The following is a 22,383-nucleotide window of genomic DNA, read 5'->3' on the forward strand; positions in this document are numbered from 1 at the left end:
AAGCTATAGGTTTCACACCTGTAATGCATTCGTCTATCTTTCATCAGCTCTTCACCTCGTGAGGAATTTAGTAGTATTTGGTCTGCATCAAAGATGCATTGTATGCTAAAATTTTGTAAATTTGTCAATGGCTACAAGATTCCTGTCTGCAGAAGTGGAAAAAATTTTAAGAGCGCCCTCTATTTTGTGGCCCAAATTGTTAAGTACTACATTATATCATTAACATTAATTCTAGATACAGTGAACAAAATATAATTTGGTCTGGATTTTAGCTTTTTAATAATCTCAGTAAATGACACAAGTTTGATTAACCAAGTTTAAACAAATGTAGTTGCCATCTGCATGAAAGTACTCCCAGCATGCTTTGCATGAGTGTGATTTAAACCTAATACCTCCAGGATGACCCTGAATTTTATGAGTCTATGAGTAGATACACATCTGAAGTTGAAAGTTTTGAAAACATTTGTTCAAGAATATTTGTTATTGGTTTTGCCTGATTTATTTGTTCCATTCAAGAAAGGGAGATCTGAGGTAATGCTAATAATACATGTTTGTTTGCATGCTTGAGAACTGGTCTTATCTGTAAATGTGGTGAAGGCTTGGCTTGTGTATCTGTGTGCACTTTGTGGGCGATGTCGCTGGTATTATTTCAATGCATAACATTTACTGTTTTACCAATGTCTACTGACCTAGATTTCCATCAAACGGTATGTGGTTTTTTGTACATGATCCAGAAATGGAATTCATAAACAGAACAGGATATGTTAGGGATATGAACAGTTCGATTTATTCCCACAACTGTATGTATGTATGTGTACTAGTGGAGGACTTCTCAAATTTCATTCACACTTTATTGTCAGTATTCCCATATGTGGTTACTCTGTAATGAGAATAATAAGTTTTCCACTGTCCGATCATTGATCTTTTTTAAATAAGTTGATCAGTTCTGTGTCCAGGGAGACAGAAGCTGCGCTGAACAATGGGTACCTCATCTTTATGTACTGGTGCTTGGGGTCATTATTAAGTCAAATGCAGGTAGGACTTGTTTGGCTGTATGTCTATCCAATTGTAGTCAACTTATTCATATGACAAGTTGTGACGAATTTTCAGCACAAATTTACATATAAGCAAATTTGTTTTAGGAAAAACCAGGCAAATGTTCAATGAAAACTCAACAATCATACAGATACATGTACACTGCAAGACAAATTTGATTCATTTTTAGTACAGATTCATGCATATTTAATTGTCCTAATTTGCATATTATTTAAGAACTTTAATACTAGAATCGACTATTTCTCCCAGAGCCTGTCAAACTTTGTGACCAGGAAGTTCAGATTTGTTTGGGACAACTGAATAAATTAGTAATACAAATGAATAAACTATTATCTTATTCATATGCAAATTAGATCTGATGCAAGTAGACCTTGATTGGGATGGATTTATAAAAATTTTTGATGACATTGAACTACAGCTAGTGTTTATAGTCCAAATAAATCACAGATATTTTGAATATAATTTTGAATATGAATATAACCTTAATCTCAACCATGATGTTATTATTTATTTATCATTTAATCCTGATTATGTTGACTGAAGATTGTGGCACTAATTGAAACGTTCACATCCATATCTTTATTAAATCTTCAAATTCAATTCATATATTATTCTTTTCTTTTCAAACACTATAAGTTTGTCAATTTCATGAGAGACAAAATCTCATTTTAATAGTGAGGTCTATAAAAGAGGGGGTCGCAGCAGTTTTCATCAAAACTCATCTCCTGTAAATGTCAGCAAAATGAGAAAATTGATAGCAACGAAAATTTAACGCTTTACACTATTTTGACTTTTCTAAAGCTGCAATTATCTGTTTAGAGACTTTGCACTCCCTTGCTACAAACATGTTTGAGAGATAAATGACAATGTCATCTGCAGCTTGTAACCTCAGGGAATTATACTGACTCTAAATGTTCAGGTTCAGTGGGCAACACATGTCATTACGTGAAGGATGCTTTAGAATCAAATACTGTAAAACCATTTATTTTCACTGATATTTTTTTTCAGTATTTTGATGTTTTGAGCCATTTTGCTGGGTTTTTAGTTCACGAACTTGGCAGGAAAACAATGAATTCCATTGTTATTTTACATATTCATGTGGATTTAATTTAGCAGATTTTACTTTATCAAGAAAAATAGCTAAATTAAAAAACAGCGAATAATTATTAATGCGTTTACAGTATCGAATGACTCATCAGTATGCTTTAAGGCAAAATAAATTATAAATATCAACATTGATTATATTTTTATTACTACGTCTGATATTTTAAATCAAAATAAATGAATTTCATAATTCTGCGTGTATTATGAAACTCGAGAGCCCGAGGGAAACATTCCCAGAGTATGGATCAGTCTAATGTATTCATTCATTGTAAGACTGCAGTGAAATTTGTCTTGTTAGATATTTGTACTTGGAATACAAAATCAGTTTTGGTGAAGGGTAATGTGCCTAGCAATGTTAAAAATATTCAGTCTATAATTCTTTGCAGTTACAAGTGCATATTTTATAAAACCTATTTTAAGTTATATTGACCAAGTTATTTTTAAACTTGTATATTGGTTCTCTATTAAAATATTTTGAGTTCAGACAATATTAACCCTTTAATAAAAAATAAAATAAAAGCCGTATTTTTCTCATAAATTTTCCAAAATTTGGATCAAGACCTGTAAATAATGAGAAATTGTGTCTATTTAGTCCCAAAATTAATAGAAAAATACATAAAAATAGGCAAAATATTGCACAAAAATTTTGGCGGGAAAAATGATGGTGTTCAAAAGGTTAATATCATGCTGTAACAATAAGAGTATAATGTTGTAGGTTGTAAGTGGATCATACACAGTGCAGTAATTGGATATATCTACATAATTAGATTGGATATACCACCAAGTCATTCAACCTCACATGTCTGTGGTTGTTTCAGTTCTTTCATGCGTTTTGATATTATTCGTATAACAGGCTTTAATTACATGCATCAATAGCAACCCTAATCTTTGTAAACTAATCAGGAGTACATTTATGGTGTTGTTATCAACTGAAACCATCTTTCTTTATATGAGATCTCAATGGAGTGGACGCCATATTGCTATCAAATTATGTAGCAGAAATGTTGAATTCTTGTTATTTATTTGTTTAAATTTGTATTGTTGCCATGGTTATTCATGTACTGGTAGTTCTTCTTACTGTGAATTACTTTAATCTAAGCTGGAATTTATTTTCCTGACAAAGCAAAAATATTGTGTAGATGTGTAATTTCCATTCACTGATTCATCATAAATATGCTGTATTTATATAAACCAAAAATAGTATTTATTGTATGCCGGATTATTGAAATATGTTTTGACCTTTGACACACCTCACACATTTATGCACTACATGTACTAATAGAACAATAATGGTCAGATAGAGAAAATGTTATTCTTTTTTTTTCTGATTCACTCTCTCAATTCACTCTTTCAAATGGAAATAAAGTATTCTACTGTAATGTGGTGGTAAATACTGTAAACTACTTAATTTTCACTGCTAGAAATTTGTGATTTGATAATTTTATGAGAATTGTGAAGACAAAATTTCGCACAAGTCACTGTCTTTAATAGAACGACAGAAATTTTCACTGCTACATGTACACAATTCAGAATTTTCACGACTTGCGAATTTGTGAACCTTTCTTTTTGAAAATAACAGGTTTATCATATGTACCATAACCTAAAACAAAAACAGGTCTCAGAACAGATGTCTAAAGTTTTCACTGAAATGACTTCATGGATGTGGTATTCTACTCATGTCACTTGACTATCATGATGATCACCTAAAGAGATATTACTATGTCAATTTTCTTTTCCTCGCTAAATCTTTGAATTCATTTCAATACCTAAAACATTATCAGCCAGTCAGCTTTAATTTTCATTTCAATCTGTGGCTTCTGCTTTTAAATTGGAATGAAAAATTGTTGTGACAGCTTGATCAGGTTTTTTTACATGCACAGTGTGTAATGGTCTTAACATTTATTGTAGCAAGGTATGTGTATGTATATCAATTGAGTAAAATAACATTAATTTGAAGAGAGCATCATTAGTAAAATGAACTGCTTTAGTTTTACATCATTAGTGAATGTAAAGTGAACTGCAAAGTGGCTCTTACACTGTCTGTGATTTGCATACAGAGACAAGGAAGACTTTTATAAAATGAGGTTATTACGAGGACACCTTAAACTATGCATGTAATCATTCCATCTTTGGAATTCGCATTTCCTAATATGGTGGGATGAAAATATCCCGTAAAATACCGCAAAATTACGACACACTGTAACTTATGGTGACAGATGTATAATAATAGTAATTATGTAATTTCAAACTCATTCCAAGAAAATTTATTACAAAAGTGTTTCATTTCTTGGTGATGCTTTTCTGAAACTCAACGTCTTATCCCAGTCTTATCTATACCTCATTAGTCTCTCATTCCCTTATTTTTTTGTGTGTGAGGTTCTTCCTAAGACAATGATGTCAATAATGTGGTTGAATAGCAATCAGATGTTACAAAATTACTATATCATAGTAGAATTGGTGATTTAAAATATAAAATGGATTCATATATTTCGTTTTCATACGATTCAATTGCTTCCCTTTTAGAATTTGACTACCTTTAGGTTCCTGCATTTCGTATATATAAAATATTGGTTTTAAATACTTGTTTATAAAAAGGTGTCACCATTTTTAAACAGGACATGACTGTTGTTAAAACAGTTGCATTATTTTGTAAAAGCAAATGAGGATCATTGCTAAAATGTGGGCAGTGTATCGTAAACATGCCTCCATGAACATGTCAAACTGCTTTTTAGTGACATTATATGCTGTTAAAATTGCTAACTTTGATGATGAACAAGGTAGACATGGTTTTACTATGTTTGAAGGTAAAAAAAAAAATCATATACTGTACATGTATTATTCTAACCAAAATACAAATTTTCGGTTCTTCAAATTGGAAACCATACATGTACCTACGCTTGCTAATTTAAATGGCTACAGTCATCATGGCACATTGTGTTCACATGGGTCCCATGAGATGTGTTTCGCGTCTGTAACATACTTTATTTGTTTACACAAAGTATGAGCGTGTGTTATGCGTCAACTAAAGTTAATTCAGCTAAACCTGCTTCTGAAATGTATTTAAATATAAAACACTCAACAGTAAATTGGAATGAGTAAGGTCACTCCAATACTAGGCATGATGCATTTAGTTACTGCATAGACTGACTGGCATTACAACAAATGAATGAGTCTGGGTAGATGATTTACTTTTTCGTCTAGGGAATTATTCCATTATCATTGCACTGAAGCGCACTTTGTTTGACCTTTACCCCAGCTGTTCATGTTGATGCCGTTAGTTCACCAGACGTATGAATATTTAGTCAGTTTGAATATTATTTGATGAAATATGATATGTTTTTAATAGGATGTTCATTAGTCCTTGTTCAGAAAAAGTTCAAAATGGAGACTTGTGTTTTAGTTTCTGTGTGTCAGTACCTTATCTGGGTACATATGCAGGACTTGTGCATTGATTTTGTGATTCGTTTAAAGATGGCAGACCATTTCTCAGACGTGCTTCGACTGATTTGATTCAGAGTTTTTATAGTGACATACAGCCAAATGACTGAATTTAAAATCGTAAATAAGTCTTGGAAGTAGTATCCAAATGATACTGATTGACCAATGAGAATGCACCATTACAGTACATAGTATTATAATACATGTATATTGTTCAATAGCAATAACATACCGGTAGATCAGAAAAAATGAGTACTTTCCAAAATGAAATCAACTTTTTGAAATTATTCCAGAATTTAATCGGTTTATTGACTTAACTCAATCTAATAATAATGACATCAAATGGACGATTGTTAAAAATATACAGAGTGAAAAATTGATTTTAAATTCAAAATGTCTCGTATTGAAAATTACGTCTTGTACATTTGTCTGGTTTTAATTTTGCGATAATTATTAATATTAATCACTTTTTTTTTTAATGTAGACTGTTAGTTACCCGGTAAAAGTTGCAGCAGGACTAACAACAGCCATGCATTCTACAAGCATACACGGTGTGGAGGATATGTCCAAATTATCTGATCTCCACGAGGCCGCCATACTTAATAATTTACAGATTAGATACAAAGTGGACAATATTTACGTAAGTATGCAGCAAATGAATATTCTGTATCAATTTTTATTTATCCATCATCAGATGCAACCATTTTCTCTCGATATCCTTTCCTGTATTTGCAATTTGATTGATTTTTGTTCAAAACTCGTATTTTACACTAATGTTTTAACAAGCATCAGTAATATCAGTAATATCAGTAGCATCAGGTCTCTCAGATATGTATTGTACAGTTTTTGTTTGTTTTTTTATTCAAAACTGGCATTTTAATATATTTCAAGATTATGTTAATATTACTTGATTGCCCATTTCATGACATCTTAGTCTGAATTTTCTATTTTTAGCAAATATTTGATTTTACCATTTAAGTGCATTATGAGTTCTCTCACAGATTCGTTCATTTATATGCCATCTATGATTTTCTGTTGTCAATGACAACAATTTATTTTTCATATTTGGTCAGATATTACATGTATTATAAATCACTTTTAAATTATTTTTGTCCAAGACATATTCTTTCAATTCTGTGAAAATAATAAAGTGAAGAGTACCAGTGATATCCATAAAACGCACAGTTGATCGAATTGCAATAATTTCGAGTAGCAAATAATTTTTCTGACTCAAATTTTTTTTGACATTTTTTTTAAAATTAAAATTATGTTTAAACGGTGACAAAATGATCAATGGTTTTCAGTAACAAAAAAAAAAAAAGATGTTAATAACCTTTACATCTTGTTCGTTGTTATACCGACTTGTGAACCCACAAAAAGTACTCGATTGGAGTTAAAATGTTTTTATCTTTTCCATACATTATCCTCGTTTGATTTTTTTCCAATGTTGTAACTTAATTATATTTTTACTAGGATTACATAATTGTGACAAACACTATTTCAGGTAATTGAAATTCCCAAATTTCTTCAAATAGCAATGAAAATGTTACTGGGGACCAAAAGACATGATAACTTCTGCAACATTTTGTTTTATTAGTCCCTGTTCGGATGCAGTTCGAAAACGGGGACTTATGTTTTGACTTCAGTGCGTCCGTGCTTCCGTGCGTCCGTGCGTGCGTGCGTGCGTGTGTGCGTCCGGACCTGTATCTTAGAAATGCCTGGACCAATCACAATCACATACATCATACATAATATTATACATATGCACATCAATTTGTTTCACGATCTGATTCAAGATGGCCGAATGGCGACCATTTTTGTTCTACAAATCATCAAACTCAAACATTTCTCGGCTGTTTACTGGCGGCCATTTTGTTTTAATAAATGTGGTTCTAGTGCCATATCTCTGACTTGCTGTGACTGATTATGTTCAAATTTTAAATATTCATAATACATCATGTCATAGATATACAGATATATTGGTTTGACAATCCTATTAAAAATGGCCGAATGGTGGCCATTTTTGTGCTAAAAAATCATCAAAATCAAGCATTTCTCGGCTGTTTACAGATGGATTTTGTTCAAACTTGGTATATATGTTGGACATTATAAGACCTTGATGCACATCATTTAGTTTTTCAGATAAGATTCAAAATGGCCGACTGACGGCCATTTTGTTTTAATGAATGTGGTTCTAGTGCCATATCTCTGACTTGCTGTGACTGATTATGTTCAAATTTTAAATATTCAGTATACATGTATTCAAAATGGCTGATTTTGTTTTAATTAATGCTGTTCCAGAGCAATATCTCTCAATACTCGTTTGATGATCAGATACAAATGTCAATCATTTAAATGTTAAACAATCATCATAGTCATATTCCCGACATGTTTATATTCCAGCTATATTACTATAAACAAAACTATATATCTTAAATTCGATAACTAATGGGGACTGTGCCATGCATGGCTTGTTATTACAATAATATGTGTATTGATCTTAATTGACAATAACTGTATTCATTTGAACAATACCTTATCCAAAATGTACATTTTCATCCCATTTATATAGACTTACATTAGTTCCATCCTTGTCGCTGTCAATCCTTACAAAGCGATAGAAAGTATATACGATATGAAAACAATGGAACGATATAATAAGAAACACATCGGGGACATCTCACCTCATATCTACGCTATAGCCAATGAATGTTATTATTCTATGTGGAAAAGTCGAGAACACCAATGTGTTCTCATCAGGTAAGAATTCAAACATGTCTTGATATCTCAAATTATAGCATGTGTTCAGTTCAGGGTCAATTTTATGACTACTGAGGTTAATACATTTTATGTCCTGAAATATGAAATGCACCTTGTTTTTCAGGAAAGGGATTAAGACAATGCAAGAAAAATAATAATCTGCCATATAATCTAAAATACTTTATTTTCGTTATTTTCCCTGAAGGGATGATTCAGTGGAAATAAAATCCAAGGAATATACTTTTTTTTCCCTTTATTTTACATTCAACTGGTCAAAAATAAGTGAAAATTAATTCCATACAAAACATCCACTAAGTATTTTCAGCAAAAATTAATTCCAGCTAAAATAAATTTCACAGTAGTACTAGCAGTTATGTTTGCTGTTCCGTGTATTCAAATGAACTACTACGCCTGTAAAATGTGTGCCCCGTCAAATAGATTTGCAAACAAAAAAAATTCTCACTGCCACATTTTTGAAAAACAATTTGACCAGGAAAATTTTGTATTTGCAAGGCCTAACAATGTTGATAATTAAAACATAAACGTAAAATTTGCATAAATGGAGCTGTATGAGTTTTGCACACTTTTAATTATACCAAAGCATAGTTCCGCTATTAATAGAGCAAACACAGTAGTCATACAGAATACATTCAAGTGAAGCCATCACAAACAAAAGATGAGGGACATGATGAGATGATAAAGGGTCATACATCATTCAACAATATTCACATATTACAGCCTCTATCATACCAGCATCTACATACCGATACATGTTTATTTATATTTCAGTGGTGAAAGCGGTGCCGGAAAAACTGAGAGTACAAAGTTTATATTGAGTTATTTATCAGAGATGAGTCAAGCAGCACTCGTAGATATGGCCAACAAAGATATTAATGTAGAGAAAGCAATACTACAAAGCAGGTACTTTCATCATTTGATTGGTTGATCATGTTTACAGATTAAAATCTTACATGCACCTGGAGTTGAATATCAACTTATACTCTTTGTGAGTGTGTTATTGGGTGGGCAGGTCACATTGAAGCCCTAAAGCTATATTCATTTGGATGTGAATGGTAAAACATTGTTACTGCCACAATACATGTTGCTGATAAAATTGTGATAATGCCATTATGATTGATAGATCATCAAATACCCCTGTCATGTTCCTGGCCACAAATACAAATTCAAACAGAAAATATATTCAACACATTAGGTGTTAGATTAGGTGTTAGATTAGCAAGAGAGAGATGGTCATCTTTTTATATTATCTGGCATGTAAAAAAAAAAAAAACGTGCAAAATGTATTTAGAATAAAAACCAGGATGTACATTGTAAACTAGATATTGTTAGACTATCGACTGCGTTCTAAATGAGAATGTTCAATTGTGGTAAGATAAATTGTGTTAACTTCAGATTTTGGTGATATTTTTACCCTACAGTCCTATTTTAGAAGCATTTGGAAATGCCAAGACGATATACAACAATAACTCCAGTAGATTTGGCAAGTTTATTCAACTGCAGTTCTCAGAGAAAGGAAATATTGCTGGCGGAAAAATTAAAGATTGTATCCTTAAGTATTAAGTTGCAGGTTTGCTAAGGGAGGTGTTCAATATTTCCCGTGTCATATAGACCACCTAAGACTTCACCATATTTATTTTTTTAATACTTCAATAAATTGCACATGGAGTAGCAATGTATGAGGAAGCTGTTCTGTGATAGAGCACTAACAACGTGTTTGCATTTCGTCTATATTTTTACCAATTCAATACTGTATATGAATACAATTCAAAAAAATTAATTTTCTTATCTTAAATTCATGAATGAATTCACAGTTCTTTTAGAAAAGGTGAGTTATGAATTTATCTCCATAAGTTATTGATTTTAATATATGATTACCCAAATTTAAAATGTTCTGCGTTTTTAGTCAATGTAGCCATTTCGGTTTTCAGAATTACATTCTGTTTCAACAGCTAACTTTAAATATAGTTACAGATTGTTTTCAGTCGTTGTTAGATGCCATTTATTGAGAGAAAAATATTCAAATTTTTTGATTAAAAACTGAAAATTGACTCAAATTTTGTCAGTTGGCTCCAAAATTAGGGTTCATTTCCTGAAATATTGAAGAATATAAGAAAAAAGTGCAGACAAATTCTGGCAGTGAAAAAGTTAAGGATGGACGCTACGAATTGGAATTGGTTAAAAGCATTGCAATTTCTTGATATTTTTCAAGTAAATGACATGGAGTAAATACAAAATGGAGTTACCTGAACTTGTTTTGCAATTAAAACAATGTTTTTCTGTATTGGGTATAAATATTTTTTTAAACAATAATGATTTTTACATTCACCTTGTACTTCCAGCTGCGAGTGTCTGTTATCGAATTATGCAAATTACCAGATATGCAAATCCAAAATATATTGAAAGATACCAATTTTCTGTTGAATTTCAACAAATTAAAGTTGTATATGATTACACAATAGTGATAAAGCTTGTTGTGTTTATAAGTCTCTCATTACAGGCAATGTATAAGTCACAAACTTTAATTTGATTGGCTTTTGTGTGTGATTTAAAATTAGGTAATTGTGATCTTTTTCACAGAATCGTGTCGTTGGTCAGAATCCCCAAGAAAGAAACTATCATATATTCTACAGTCTATTAGCTGGTACATCCCCAGAAATGCAAGGTAATTGATAAGATTAGGTTATGTAACTTTAATATCTATGTGCGGTGTTGCGTTAATTTATCATATTTCCAGCCAATGGAATCAAAGAACACAGTGGACGCTTTGAAATGTTTGATTTTGTAAACAAAAATGAGTGAGATTATCCCTGGATTTAAAAACACAAAACACACCTAATGCATGTTTTGTGAAGCTGCAAGAATAGTTGCAACCCGAAACGAACTATTTACAAAACTATTACTATTTTTGTATTATAGTAATTTTAAAATTTTACATTTGTGATTATCTTGCTGTTCATGTGACTTTTTCTTATGAGATCATCATCACATATCACCCCACTTATCTTACAAATCCATGATAAAACAATTGTCATATATGTTCTGGTTCTAAATCTAATTGTTTATTAAGTTTTTGTATTTTTCAACACTATTGTATCATTAAATATTCTGCTACATTTTGAACATCGCCCTCAATAAAGTACACACTGACATTAGATAAAAGGTTGACACAGTTTTGCTATGTTTAGTTCAAATTCCAATTTTCAGTGCATGCATTTATTAAACAAATGAATAAATACTTTAAATTGGAAACCATACATGTACGTACATTTTGCTTGATTTAATTTTGTTATCTTGTTTTCTGTAACATGTATTATTTAATTAGATTTGAAGCGAGTTTTCCATCAATTGTATTTGTAGCTAATCACACCTTAAATTGGTGAACTAATATGGTAGTGGTGTACTAATATGGTGTTCCTGTAATAATTACAATGTATGGGCTCATTATGTTCCCTGTCTTACGGTTGTCATGGAAATACTCACTCATGGTCATTTTTGAAGAGATTGCATTTACCCCCATGCTTTTCTTGGACTGTTTGGTTTGGGGCCTTTATGATGGTGTGTGGAAGTTTCCACCAATTTTATATGGATTTTATAATAATTATATGTTACGTCATACCCAACTAAACCATTACTTCCTGAAAATGTTCTTTAAGCAAGTTTTTCTTTTCTTTCAGAGAAACTTAAGTTGTCTTCGGCTAACGCTTTTCATTATTTAAATCAAAGTGGGTGTATTACTGATGAATTTATTGACGACAAGACTAACTTTGACAGCATCATGGTGAGAATAATATCCCATTTTATATTTTCTGTTTTAAAAATTCTACTTTTTTCATGAAGCAAAGTGCACTTGAACTTTTGCTTATGGCATAATCAATGTGACTTACAGGCGATGTAGTTTGAGCAATGTATATTCAACACATTGCAGGCCTAATGTACATAATTATATATTAAATATTTGTGGCTGTATCACTATTCATCTTTGAATTTTTTAATTGTTTTCTTCTGATTTTCTTCGGGACTGTTTTATGTTCTGAACATGCTCTCTGCATTTAAGTGTTGAAGATTGAGGATCACAAAACGTCTGACAATTCTGTGTAAATAAATGCTGTAGATTTTGTGTGGATGGTAACATAGTATTCAGAACTTGGTATAAATTTTCGTTTCAAAAATATTTTTGTGGAATCCATCTGTTACAATGATTTTTGTCTGTGTTGATGGCATGACATGTAAACAGTGCATCTTTAGTGGGGTGACCATCCACAAAAATGCAGTTAAGTGACAACAAAAATTTATGTCGCGAACATAACCATTGACACTGTTTTACCATATTCTGATCTTCAAAATTTAAAGTTGTTTCCCATCATGCATCTCTACCAAACTTATTTTGATTTTCTGAGTTTGAAGGTGTCCTGTCATGAATCTGTATGATCATATTGCACTTTGAAATGGTGCTTCTAGATTTTACTTTGATTTACTGTGTATTTGCAGGAAGCGATGCGCGTAATGAGATTTCGAGAGGACGAGATCATGGATATATTCCAGGTGTTATCAGCTGTGTTACACATTGGTAACATGGACTTCATTACGGCTGGAGGTGCTCAGATATCAGATAAAGGAGGTGAGTGCCTTCTCTCTACAATTGATCAACAACTATATCTTAGAAAAAGCAGTGAGGGAAGAAAAATTCAAAATATTCTGTGTTTTATCAAAAATTGTTATTCATAATTTTTAACCTGATTTATTCTTTTGAAGTAAACTTTTCAGCTACTGTTAAATACTATGACAGAACCCCACACCCTCCCTGTGGCTTTCATTGCGTATGGAAGTTATTTTCACGAGTGAAAATCTTGCTTCGCTCATGAAAGTACGGCCGCAGGATACATCGCATCACTCGTGAAAATAACTTCCATACGCAACGAAAGCCACGGGGAGGGTGTGGGGTTCTGTTATTATTACATATGTTCCATACTTTATTATTTCATATTAAAGAAAGAACGTGCAAACTGGGATGGAATTTAGGTCGGGGAACCCCATTGCCCATTAATATGTTCCAATATAAGTGTTACGCCCTATATGTAGCAGCGCGTGGCAGTGTAGAATGCGCCCGGAGAACGCGTGTCACTGTTTGTTTGAAATTAAAGTAATCAGACGTCTAATCTGAGTCACTGTCCGAATAATTAACTCGTTGACGTTTAGTTGGGACCACGGCAGAACCAGAACTTGAACTGGACGACTATGATACACAGTTTATGTTGAAGTTAAAAGTTCCGCCACAGAATTGTGCATTGGCAAACATGCCATGCAACTGCGGTACTCCACAGACGGGATGACTTTCGTCGACAGTGGTTGTCGCTTAGCTGCACGCTACAACTTCGTGTGTGATGTTGCTTGCTGGTCGTGGATTGACTGAGTCTTGATTTCCTGTTAAAATGTTGCTCTTTTGGCATTGGTAATTTTTATTTGGAACTGAGTAACGCCGCAACGTCGCCAGCAGAAACCTGGTATCTCGATGCTGATGGTTGCGGCTGCATAGTAATCGCTGATTTTACTGCTGGTGGATCTTCTGAGAGCCCTTCAAGGTTTATAAAACTCAGTTTCCAGGTGGTCAACATACATTAAGTTCTCCCAATCGTAGTATTCCATGTGATGTACACCTGACATGCCAAAAATGTTGTTGAACGATTTGAACTGGATAAAAATAGCAGACGAAAATAGTTTACAAAATAAAAATAGTTCGGTAGCCAATGAAAATACCATGTTCATTTGCATATCAACCGTGAAAATACCGAAAACATTATTGCATGGGTGATATGCAAATTAGTTTGGGCCAAAATAAGTGACTGCCTAAAAGTACCATTACTGTTGTTCAAATTTCATTTCACTCGGCAAGTATATTCATGTACCCCAAGGGGAAAATATCGTACTTCTAAATATTGTTTATTCCGAAAAACTGTACTCCTGAAGGGACTACTTTGTTTGCTCTCAGACCTCATTTGCATATGGGTTGTGGAAATACCGATTTTGATTTCAGGGACGAATCAAAATAAACTGCAGTACATATGTAATAATTTATTTTAGCTGGAATTATTTGTTGCTGAATAGACTATTGGGTGTTTTGTATGGATTTTCACTTATTTTTGATGAGTTGAATGAAAACAATATATTCGCTGGATTTTATTTTCACTAAATAATTCCTTCAGCAAAAGTTAATTCCAAACGAAATAAATTATTCCACAGTACATAATGTTATGTCTATTTTTTTCAAAATAAGCAAAAAAAATAATAATAATAAAGTACATAAAAATGTGCAAAAGGTTGCACCAAAATTATGGTACAAAAAATTATGGAATTGTATCCACATTTTGTCCACATTGAAAAGCTAATACTGTGTGTACGGAGATTAACAAAGTGAAATGGATTATCTCTGTTTTGTATATTATCTCAAGAGAATTTATTAATATTGAAGGTGGTGATACAAGGGTGTAAAGCAATTACATGTATACTGACAGGAGTTAGCATTCCCAATAGATGCTGATTGTGTAAAATGAACAAATTAACATGCTAACAAGACTTGTAATAACCAGTAATTACAGTAGACGCCAAAAGCAAAAGCCAGAGTTTTAGGATAAAACCATTTTTTTATTGGGATTTGTATATTTGAAGTGAAAGATTTGTGTGAAAATTGAAAACTGTGAATCGTGAAAGTGTTCCACTGTGAATCGTGAAAGTGTTCCACTGTGAATCGTGAAAGTGTTCCACTGTGAATCGTGAAAGTGTTCCACTGTGAATCGTGAAAGTGTTCCACTGTGAATTATTATTTGGTCACAAACGTATCAAATTTTATTTCAAATTCAAGAAACTGTCATCAAATAAAGTGAGATTTTGAATATGCAAATGATGAACTTACCTCGGGATGTTTTTCTGATCAGTTCAATTTTGCACCCACTGTAAGACAAGACATTGGCACTGCATTGAAATTGCTATTGTTCAGGGTTCTCCCCAGAAAATGTAACCACTATAAAATTGAAAATTTACATAGTTTGCATAACATTTGCATAATTGTTCCAAAACAAAATTATGATGATTAACAAACTCATTAAAACACTCAATTTTACACAATGCACATAATTATTTTATTACAAAACTCTTATTGCATCAAGAGTAATAAAACTACACAAAAGTTTTCAGTTTTTAGCAATTTATTGATTTTTATTTTATAAGTCATCAATGGCACAGTTGTAATAAACCACTGTGACAGTCAGGATGAGACTACCACACTGCACTGTTTGTATCCTAGTGAGAACATTGTTGTTATTTTGGTGTATATTTGGCATTCACACACTCTCCATCACTGATGATACCCTGACATTTGTGATCAGTCTAGAGCATGATTCAGCAAACCTGTTTCATTTCTCTAATGGCGTTTCAAGTGTTCTGTACATTTTATTGAAATTGCTGCAGGCAAGAGCTCACTGGAGTAGCAGTGTGTGAAAATTGTATTTGAGTTTTGTGATCACTGACACCATCTTTGTTTGCACAGCTCTGGAGACAGTTGCCGGGTTACTGCATCTAGATGAGTATCAACTAAATGATGTTATGACACAGAAATCAATGATTCTAAGAGGTGAAGAAATTCTTACACCATTGGAGATTGACCAGGTAGGTTGCAGAGAAACATTTAGTATTTTTCTTGTGAAGAGACAATAGAAAAAAGGATAGTTCTTGTCATAACTTAGTCAGCCATTCCTCAGGCCATTTAAGAACTGCAATTTTCTATCATGCTTGGCCACAGAAATGCAGTGTTTTGAAAAATAAATGGAAGCTATTGACATAAATATGCAAATCAAAGAGTGTTAATATGCAAATTAGTCACCATATTTGGGCAATTTAGCCAGTGAGAACTAATGTATTCCAAGATGTGTTGATGAAATCTAAGTTGCATTGATTGTATCACCGTAGTTCATGTAATGCTGAACCAAAGCAACATTTGTGTTACCATAAAAACACATATTGGAATAAAATGTAAAAAAACGCTTAGACCACTCCCATGTAAAAACAAAATGAATTTCTACCTACCAGTATAAGGACTATACACATGTAAAATCAAAATAAATTTCTAGCTAACAGTGTACCGGTAGCTGTTATCGTGAATAAAACATTGGCCAGGTGACCTGGCAATAATCTGTTTTTACTTTTACTGTCAAATGTTAAGTTTTTCTGGAGTTTGTGTGTGGATTGAAAAAAATACGCAGAATAAGCATGTCATGGTTTTTTAATGGATAATGTGACAATTCTTGTTTGCAGGCAAAGGATTCCCGTGATTCATTAGCAATGAATCTCTATGCTAGGTGCTTTGAATGGATAATTAAGAAGATCAATTGTACTATCAAAGGCAGCGAAAACTTCTGCTCCATTGGTGTCCTCGACATATTTGGTTTTGAAAACTTTGAGGTAAGTAAATTAAGTAACTATTGATATGTGATTCATGATCCAATGTGCATTCCGGTAGTTCACAAGTGATAGATTCAATTTATGCTAACTTAATTGTTATAGTTAATTGGGCTGTCCTTGAAATGTGCGCTGTGCAATTTCTAACATTTCCTCTCTCTCATACATACTTAACCAAACTTAACCAAAAATTTATTAAAATTTTGTCTGTCTATTCTAAAATTAGGCTTCTTAATTAGCATCATACATTTTTTATGATGATAAAATTGGTGTAAAACTATTTCGTGGGAAATATTAAAAACATTAAAATTTCAATGCTTTTCAGAATGCTGATAATCTTTTCTTCTTCTTACTGGATTGTGTTAAATTTTCTTTTCTACATGAAATGCTTTTGAATAGTGTCCCAACATTTGTAGATTCATAAAGATTCCCCTTTGTTTTGATTACTGCGGTCACAATCCTGATAAAAAAATTTCTACGGTGTGGGTAAATTCAGACTATCAAATAATTCACTTGAAAGACGCGCATAAAGCAATATGTGAATGTTCTGAGTGCAATATTGAAGTAAATTATTTATTAAATATATTAATAAAGTGCTAATGAAAAGAATATTTGCTGAATATGTCCAGATAAACTGACTGTGATCTTAATCTTAGCGTTCTTGAATTCATTTTCAGGTGAATCGGTTTGAACAATTCAATATAAACTATGCTAACGAGAAGCTGCAGGAATATTTCAATAAACATATATTTTCCTTAGAGCAGCATGAATACAATACAGAGGGAATCAGATGGGTTGATATAGATTGGTCTGATAACTGTGAATGCCTAGATCTTGTACAAAGGGTAGGTAACATGCTCGGTCATGACCATACTTGAACATATTCTGATTATCAGGGATATTACTACTTTGACTTCTGTAGTTGACTGGCCTTCTCAGCAGATGAGAAACCTAAATTCTGCTTACTTAAGACAAAGATGTTCTGTTGGGTGGTGGCGTAAAGTTGTTCTGTGGCTGTTATTGCCCCTTTTATTCTTTATTTTTGCAATGTGTAGTAAATTACCACATAATGACTGGAAACTTGGTAACGTCTTCAAATAAATAAATAAATGCTAGAAGATATATGAAAATATATTTCATGATGTACCAGTATCAGACATGATATAAACCATGCCTAAAACTTTTTTTTTTAATTTGTTTCCAAAGAAACTTGGTATCTTAGCCCTGATTGATGAGGAAAGCCGATTTCCCAAAGGAACAGACCAATCCATGCTGACAAAGTTACACAGAGCTCATTATGTAAGTAGAAAATTTAGGATATTTGTAAATAACTTGAATTCATGAATTGATGGCAGGTATATATATATGAAAAATATATTTATTAAAAGGTAAATTGCCCTGAAATTCTTTTGAAAATTTAATTTCACCTTAATTTTTTTCAAAAATCTGATAAAAAAAGCCATGATACTCACACCCTCAACAGACGCATGCGGTAACAAGAAACAGAATATTGTTTTTCAGGGTACAGGTATTATAGTTTCACTTAAAAAATCCAGTGAAATGTTTCCTATTTCCTATTTCCACATGGAAAACACGCTATGCACATTTAAAAACAAAAATCGATTTAGAAAAAAAAAAATGTGTTGTGTAAAGTTACATAGGGAGTACATTGTGCTTGTTTGCATGTGGATCGTGTGGTCCATTATAATATCAAGTTGCATTTAAAAGTGGTGGCCATTTTGTATTGTATTGTCAAGTACATCCCACTCAAATATATCACTTGCAACTTTTTACAATGTGTCTCCTCCCACAATTACACCACCTATACCGTAACTGATTACATTTCACCAGATGACATATGAGCACTTGCAACAGCTCTAATTGACCATGCACATCTGATACATTTATTATTACGCCCATACATACCTCCAGTATTTTTTTTAAAACAAAAGAATCAATAGTACTGGTAAAGACGACTTGTTTCTGTATATCCTGTGAACTTACTCGCCGTATTACACGTGCATATCAGTTTTGTGACTTCTGTATTGCATCATAGACCTTAGAGAACATATTTCCTAAGGTCTATGTTGGCATGAACTGCACCATCACATATGCATACCGATAAATATCTTCGTTTACAGTGTATCCCTCATTCACAAGCAACTTAAGTCTCATGAAATAATTTGTTGCCTTTAGTGTGTGTAAAATAGGACAATGTCGTTTTAGACTAAATTTGTTACTGGATGTTAATAAATAAAAAGACAACCAGGACCCCATACCCTTGAACAAGTCTAAATGAAATTGCTGGAAACTTGCATATATTTGTTACAGTAATAATTTTTAAAATGTTTAAAAGTCTCTCTACTATTTTGTTTATAACTTTAGGAGAATGCCTACTATATAAAACCCAGGATCACCAATAGTAAATTTGGCATCAAACACTATGCCGGAGATGTGTTTTATGAAAGTAATGGATTCCTGGAAAAGAACAGGGACACATTCCGAGATGATTTGTTGATGGCGTTAAAAGAAAGCAGGTGAGAAGAGTTGCTTGAATTAGTTTACTTAAAGCTATACGATGTTTGATCTATTAGAAGGGAATTTTGAATGAAAGTATACAAACAGTCACATTTTATTAAATTGTTGTAACAATGTATAGGTAAACTACTATTGTAAATACCCGTAGTACCGGTAGTTTATGTGTGGTTATTTCTGATGGTTTGGTATTAAGCTGAAATTAATAACTCAAATTCTGTGACACACAATCTCATAAAATATTGTCTATGTTGTTAGTTTTTGTATAGACTGTTTTCTATAGTCTATGGATTTTGAAACCTAAGTGAAAGCCAGGGGTTTTTTGACATAGTAATTTGCTGTCAGCTCAAAGATTAGTGTCAGATTAAGCCAAACTATTCCACAAAACACGGATATTAATCCTAATTGTCTGCAAACGTATCTTTAAGTACCAAATTGAATAGTGCTCTCAGATTAGGTGAAGTACACTTACAGGTTTAAAGTAAATCACTGGGTAATTGTGAGTTCAGATGATAAAGCTATGTACAACATACAACTGTCACAATTCAAGTATCATCTTAAGATGGAATGTCTATTTCCATCACATAATTAATAGAGTTCACTTCTAATGTCCAAATTATGGTATTAAATTATGATAATACATACCTATGTAATTTATGCAAGTGCAATTGATGCCAAAATATTTGGTTCATCAGACACGCCCACCTTAGTTCACCAGACACACCCACTTGAGTTCACCAGACACACCCACCTGAGTTCACCAGACACACCCACCTGAGTTCACCAGACACACCCACCTTAGTTCACCAGGCACACCCAACTTAGTTCACTTGACACATTCACCTTAGTTCATCAGACATATCCACCTTAGTTCACCAGACACACCCACCTTAGTTTACCAGACACACCCACCTTAGTTTACCAGACACATCCACCTTAGTTTACCAGACACATCCACCTTAGTTTACCAGACACATCCACCTTAGTTTACCAGACACATCCACCTTAGTTTACCAGACACATCCACCTTAGTTTACCAGACACACCTACCTTAGTTTACCAGACACACCCACCTTAGTTCATCAGGCACACCTTCCTTGGTTCATTTGAGTTTGAGTGACAATTAGAGAAGGCAACACTGATTCATCAGGTTGAAAAGCTGGTGAAATGCCCAGAATAACATTTTACATCTATTCTTGCCTTACTTTACTTTATAGTAGTGTAGATCTCTATTATACCGTTTGTGAGCATTCTAACATTTGACATGGTGTTTTGCAGGTCTGATTTCATATATGATCTATTTGAGAATGTCAAAGCTTTAAAAGCCAACAATACTAAGACTATAAGGAAGAAAGCAACAGTCAGTGCACAGTTCAAGGTAAGTAAACCTTATTACAGTTCGCCAATATTCCACATCACTGCAAACCATGTGTTATAACAAAAAAATAAATAAATAAACATTTGGTTCATTCACAGGAATCCTTAAACTCATTGATGAATACATTGAGTTCATGTAATCCGTATTTTGTGAGATGTATCAAACCTAATTCTAAAAAGGTAAATATTTTTTTTATTATGTCCTATTACCTTTGTGGTCACAATATCACATGACACTGAAACCTACAAATAGTCTCAAGATGAACAAAATGATGGATTTGATGAAGTACTAGGACAAAAATATCACATGACGTACACTGAAACCTGCAAATAGTCTCTAAGATGAACAAAATGGTGGATTTGATCTCAGACTAGTAATACAACAGACTTGCAACGCGGCGTTTTCTTTTTAAGTAATGCGTGGCACGTTTGTTTAGGTTATCAGTTCTTATCGTACCGAGTGAACGTTGCAACAACAAGATTTTCATTAGATCTCACAAAATAACGCGAGATCTATTCTTATTACAATCAACTATCGCGATGCATCGTGAGACATAAAGACAGGAAGTGGCATAGACGACAGTAGTTGTCAGTGAACTTCGAAAATGGCATTTACGGTTAAATTTGGCGAATCTGAGGATGATAATTACGAGTGGGAAGCTATTTTAGGAGAACATTTTGACGATGATAATGACAATTTCTCTGAAGAACTTGGCAACCCCTGAGCGTTCTCTTGTTTTTCATTTCCTGAAATTAAGAATAAAAAGAAATATACTGGGCTATTTTTATACAAAACTATGACGGAAGTCAAACAAAATCAATGAAACTCGAAATAGCAACAATACTGACACACAATAGAAAATTGAAACAGTCACTGAACAATGCGTAGATCGCATACTATGAAGTCAAACGCGCCAAAATTACACACCTCCAGTTTTTACCGTTACCGGATCACGCTGATGCGCTGAGAGATATCATGTACATACACTAGCTATCCCATGTTTCGGCATCCCGGAACACAAATACAAAACGGGTAACACACAAAGAAGTATGATCGTTCAAAACGCAGCGATATGCTCTCTCCGAAAAAATATTGGAAACCTTCCACAAAATCCGCAACAGCGAGAAATATCATTTCAAAGTTGCTCATTATATATTCAAAAACTATTTGAGGTAAACACTAAGACTATTCAGTTACTTGTAACTCCCCTGATTGTTGGTCGATTCTTAAAATTCTTACACAGCTGCAAAGTTCAAAATGTCCAGAACGCATCTCCCGTTTTTTTTAAAAATATCTGGATCCGGTTTACGAAGAAATACGCAATTTCCGAAGAAGCGCGAAGTGTGCAGAATATCCAGTGTTCGGTAAACTTCAACGGTGTCTATGCCAATGCTACAGAGCGTGGCACACATAGCATATACAATTAAGCCGATTAACACCTTTAACAATAGGCGTTGCCAGTCTGTTGTATTACTAGTCTGAGATTTGATGAAGTACTAGGACAAAAATATCACATATGACGCTGTAACTCACAAATAGTCTACGAGATGAACAAAATGGTAGATTTAATGAAGTACTCGGACAAAAATATCACATGACACTGAAACCTGCAAACAGTCTACAAGAGGAACAAAATGATGGAT

The 22,383-nt window shown here is 33.1% G+C and overlaps 1 protein-coding gene across 1 annotated transcript in view; it reads left to right on the plus strand.

The window, feature by feature from the left end:
* LOC100378276 (unconventional myosin-X-like) overlaps window positions 1-22,383 on the plus strand; it is a 74,642-nt gene that overhangs the window by 23,594 nt on the left and 28,665 nt on the right. The window contains exons 3-17 of the mRNA XM_085501189.1: window positions 6,083-6,238; window positions 8,171-8,358; window positions 9,148-9,279; window positions 9,798-9,922; window positions 10,191-10,204; window positions 10,957-11,041; window positions 12,054-12,157; window positions 12,868-12,997; window positions 15,920-16,038; window positions 16,684-16,830; window positions 17,505-17,672; window positions 18,034-18,126; window positions 19,213-19,364; window positions 20,641-20,740; window positions 20,839-20,919. Coding sequence (XP_085357315.1) covers window positions 6,083-6,238; window positions 8,171-8,358; window positions 9,148-9,279; window positions 9,798-9,922; window positions 10,191-10,204; window positions 10,957-11,041; window positions 12,054-12,157; window positions 12,868-12,997; window positions 15,920-16,038; window positions 16,684-16,830; window positions 17,505-17,672; window positions 18,034-18,126; window positions 19,213-19,364; window positions 20,641-20,740; window positions 20,839-20,919 — 1,794 coding nt within the window. The remainder of the gene's footprint in view (window positions 1-6,082; window positions 6,239-8,170; window positions 8,359-9,147; window positions 9,280-9,797; window positions 9,923-10,190; window positions 10,205-10,956; window positions 11,042-12,053; window positions 12,158-12,867; window positions 12,998-15,919; window positions 16,039-16,683; window positions 16,831-17,504; window positions 17,673-18,033; window positions 18,127-19,212; window positions 19,365-20,640; window positions 20,741-20,838; window positions 20,920-22,383) is intronic.

This window comes from Saccoglossus kowalevskii, chromosome 7, assembly GCF_978046115.1.
Source record: "Saccoglossus kowalevskii chromosome 7, keSacKowa6.1, whole genome shotgun sequence".
Lineage (NCBI taxonomy): Eukaryota > Metazoa > Hemichordata > Enteropneusta > Harrimaniidae > Saccoglossus > Saccoglossus kowalevskii.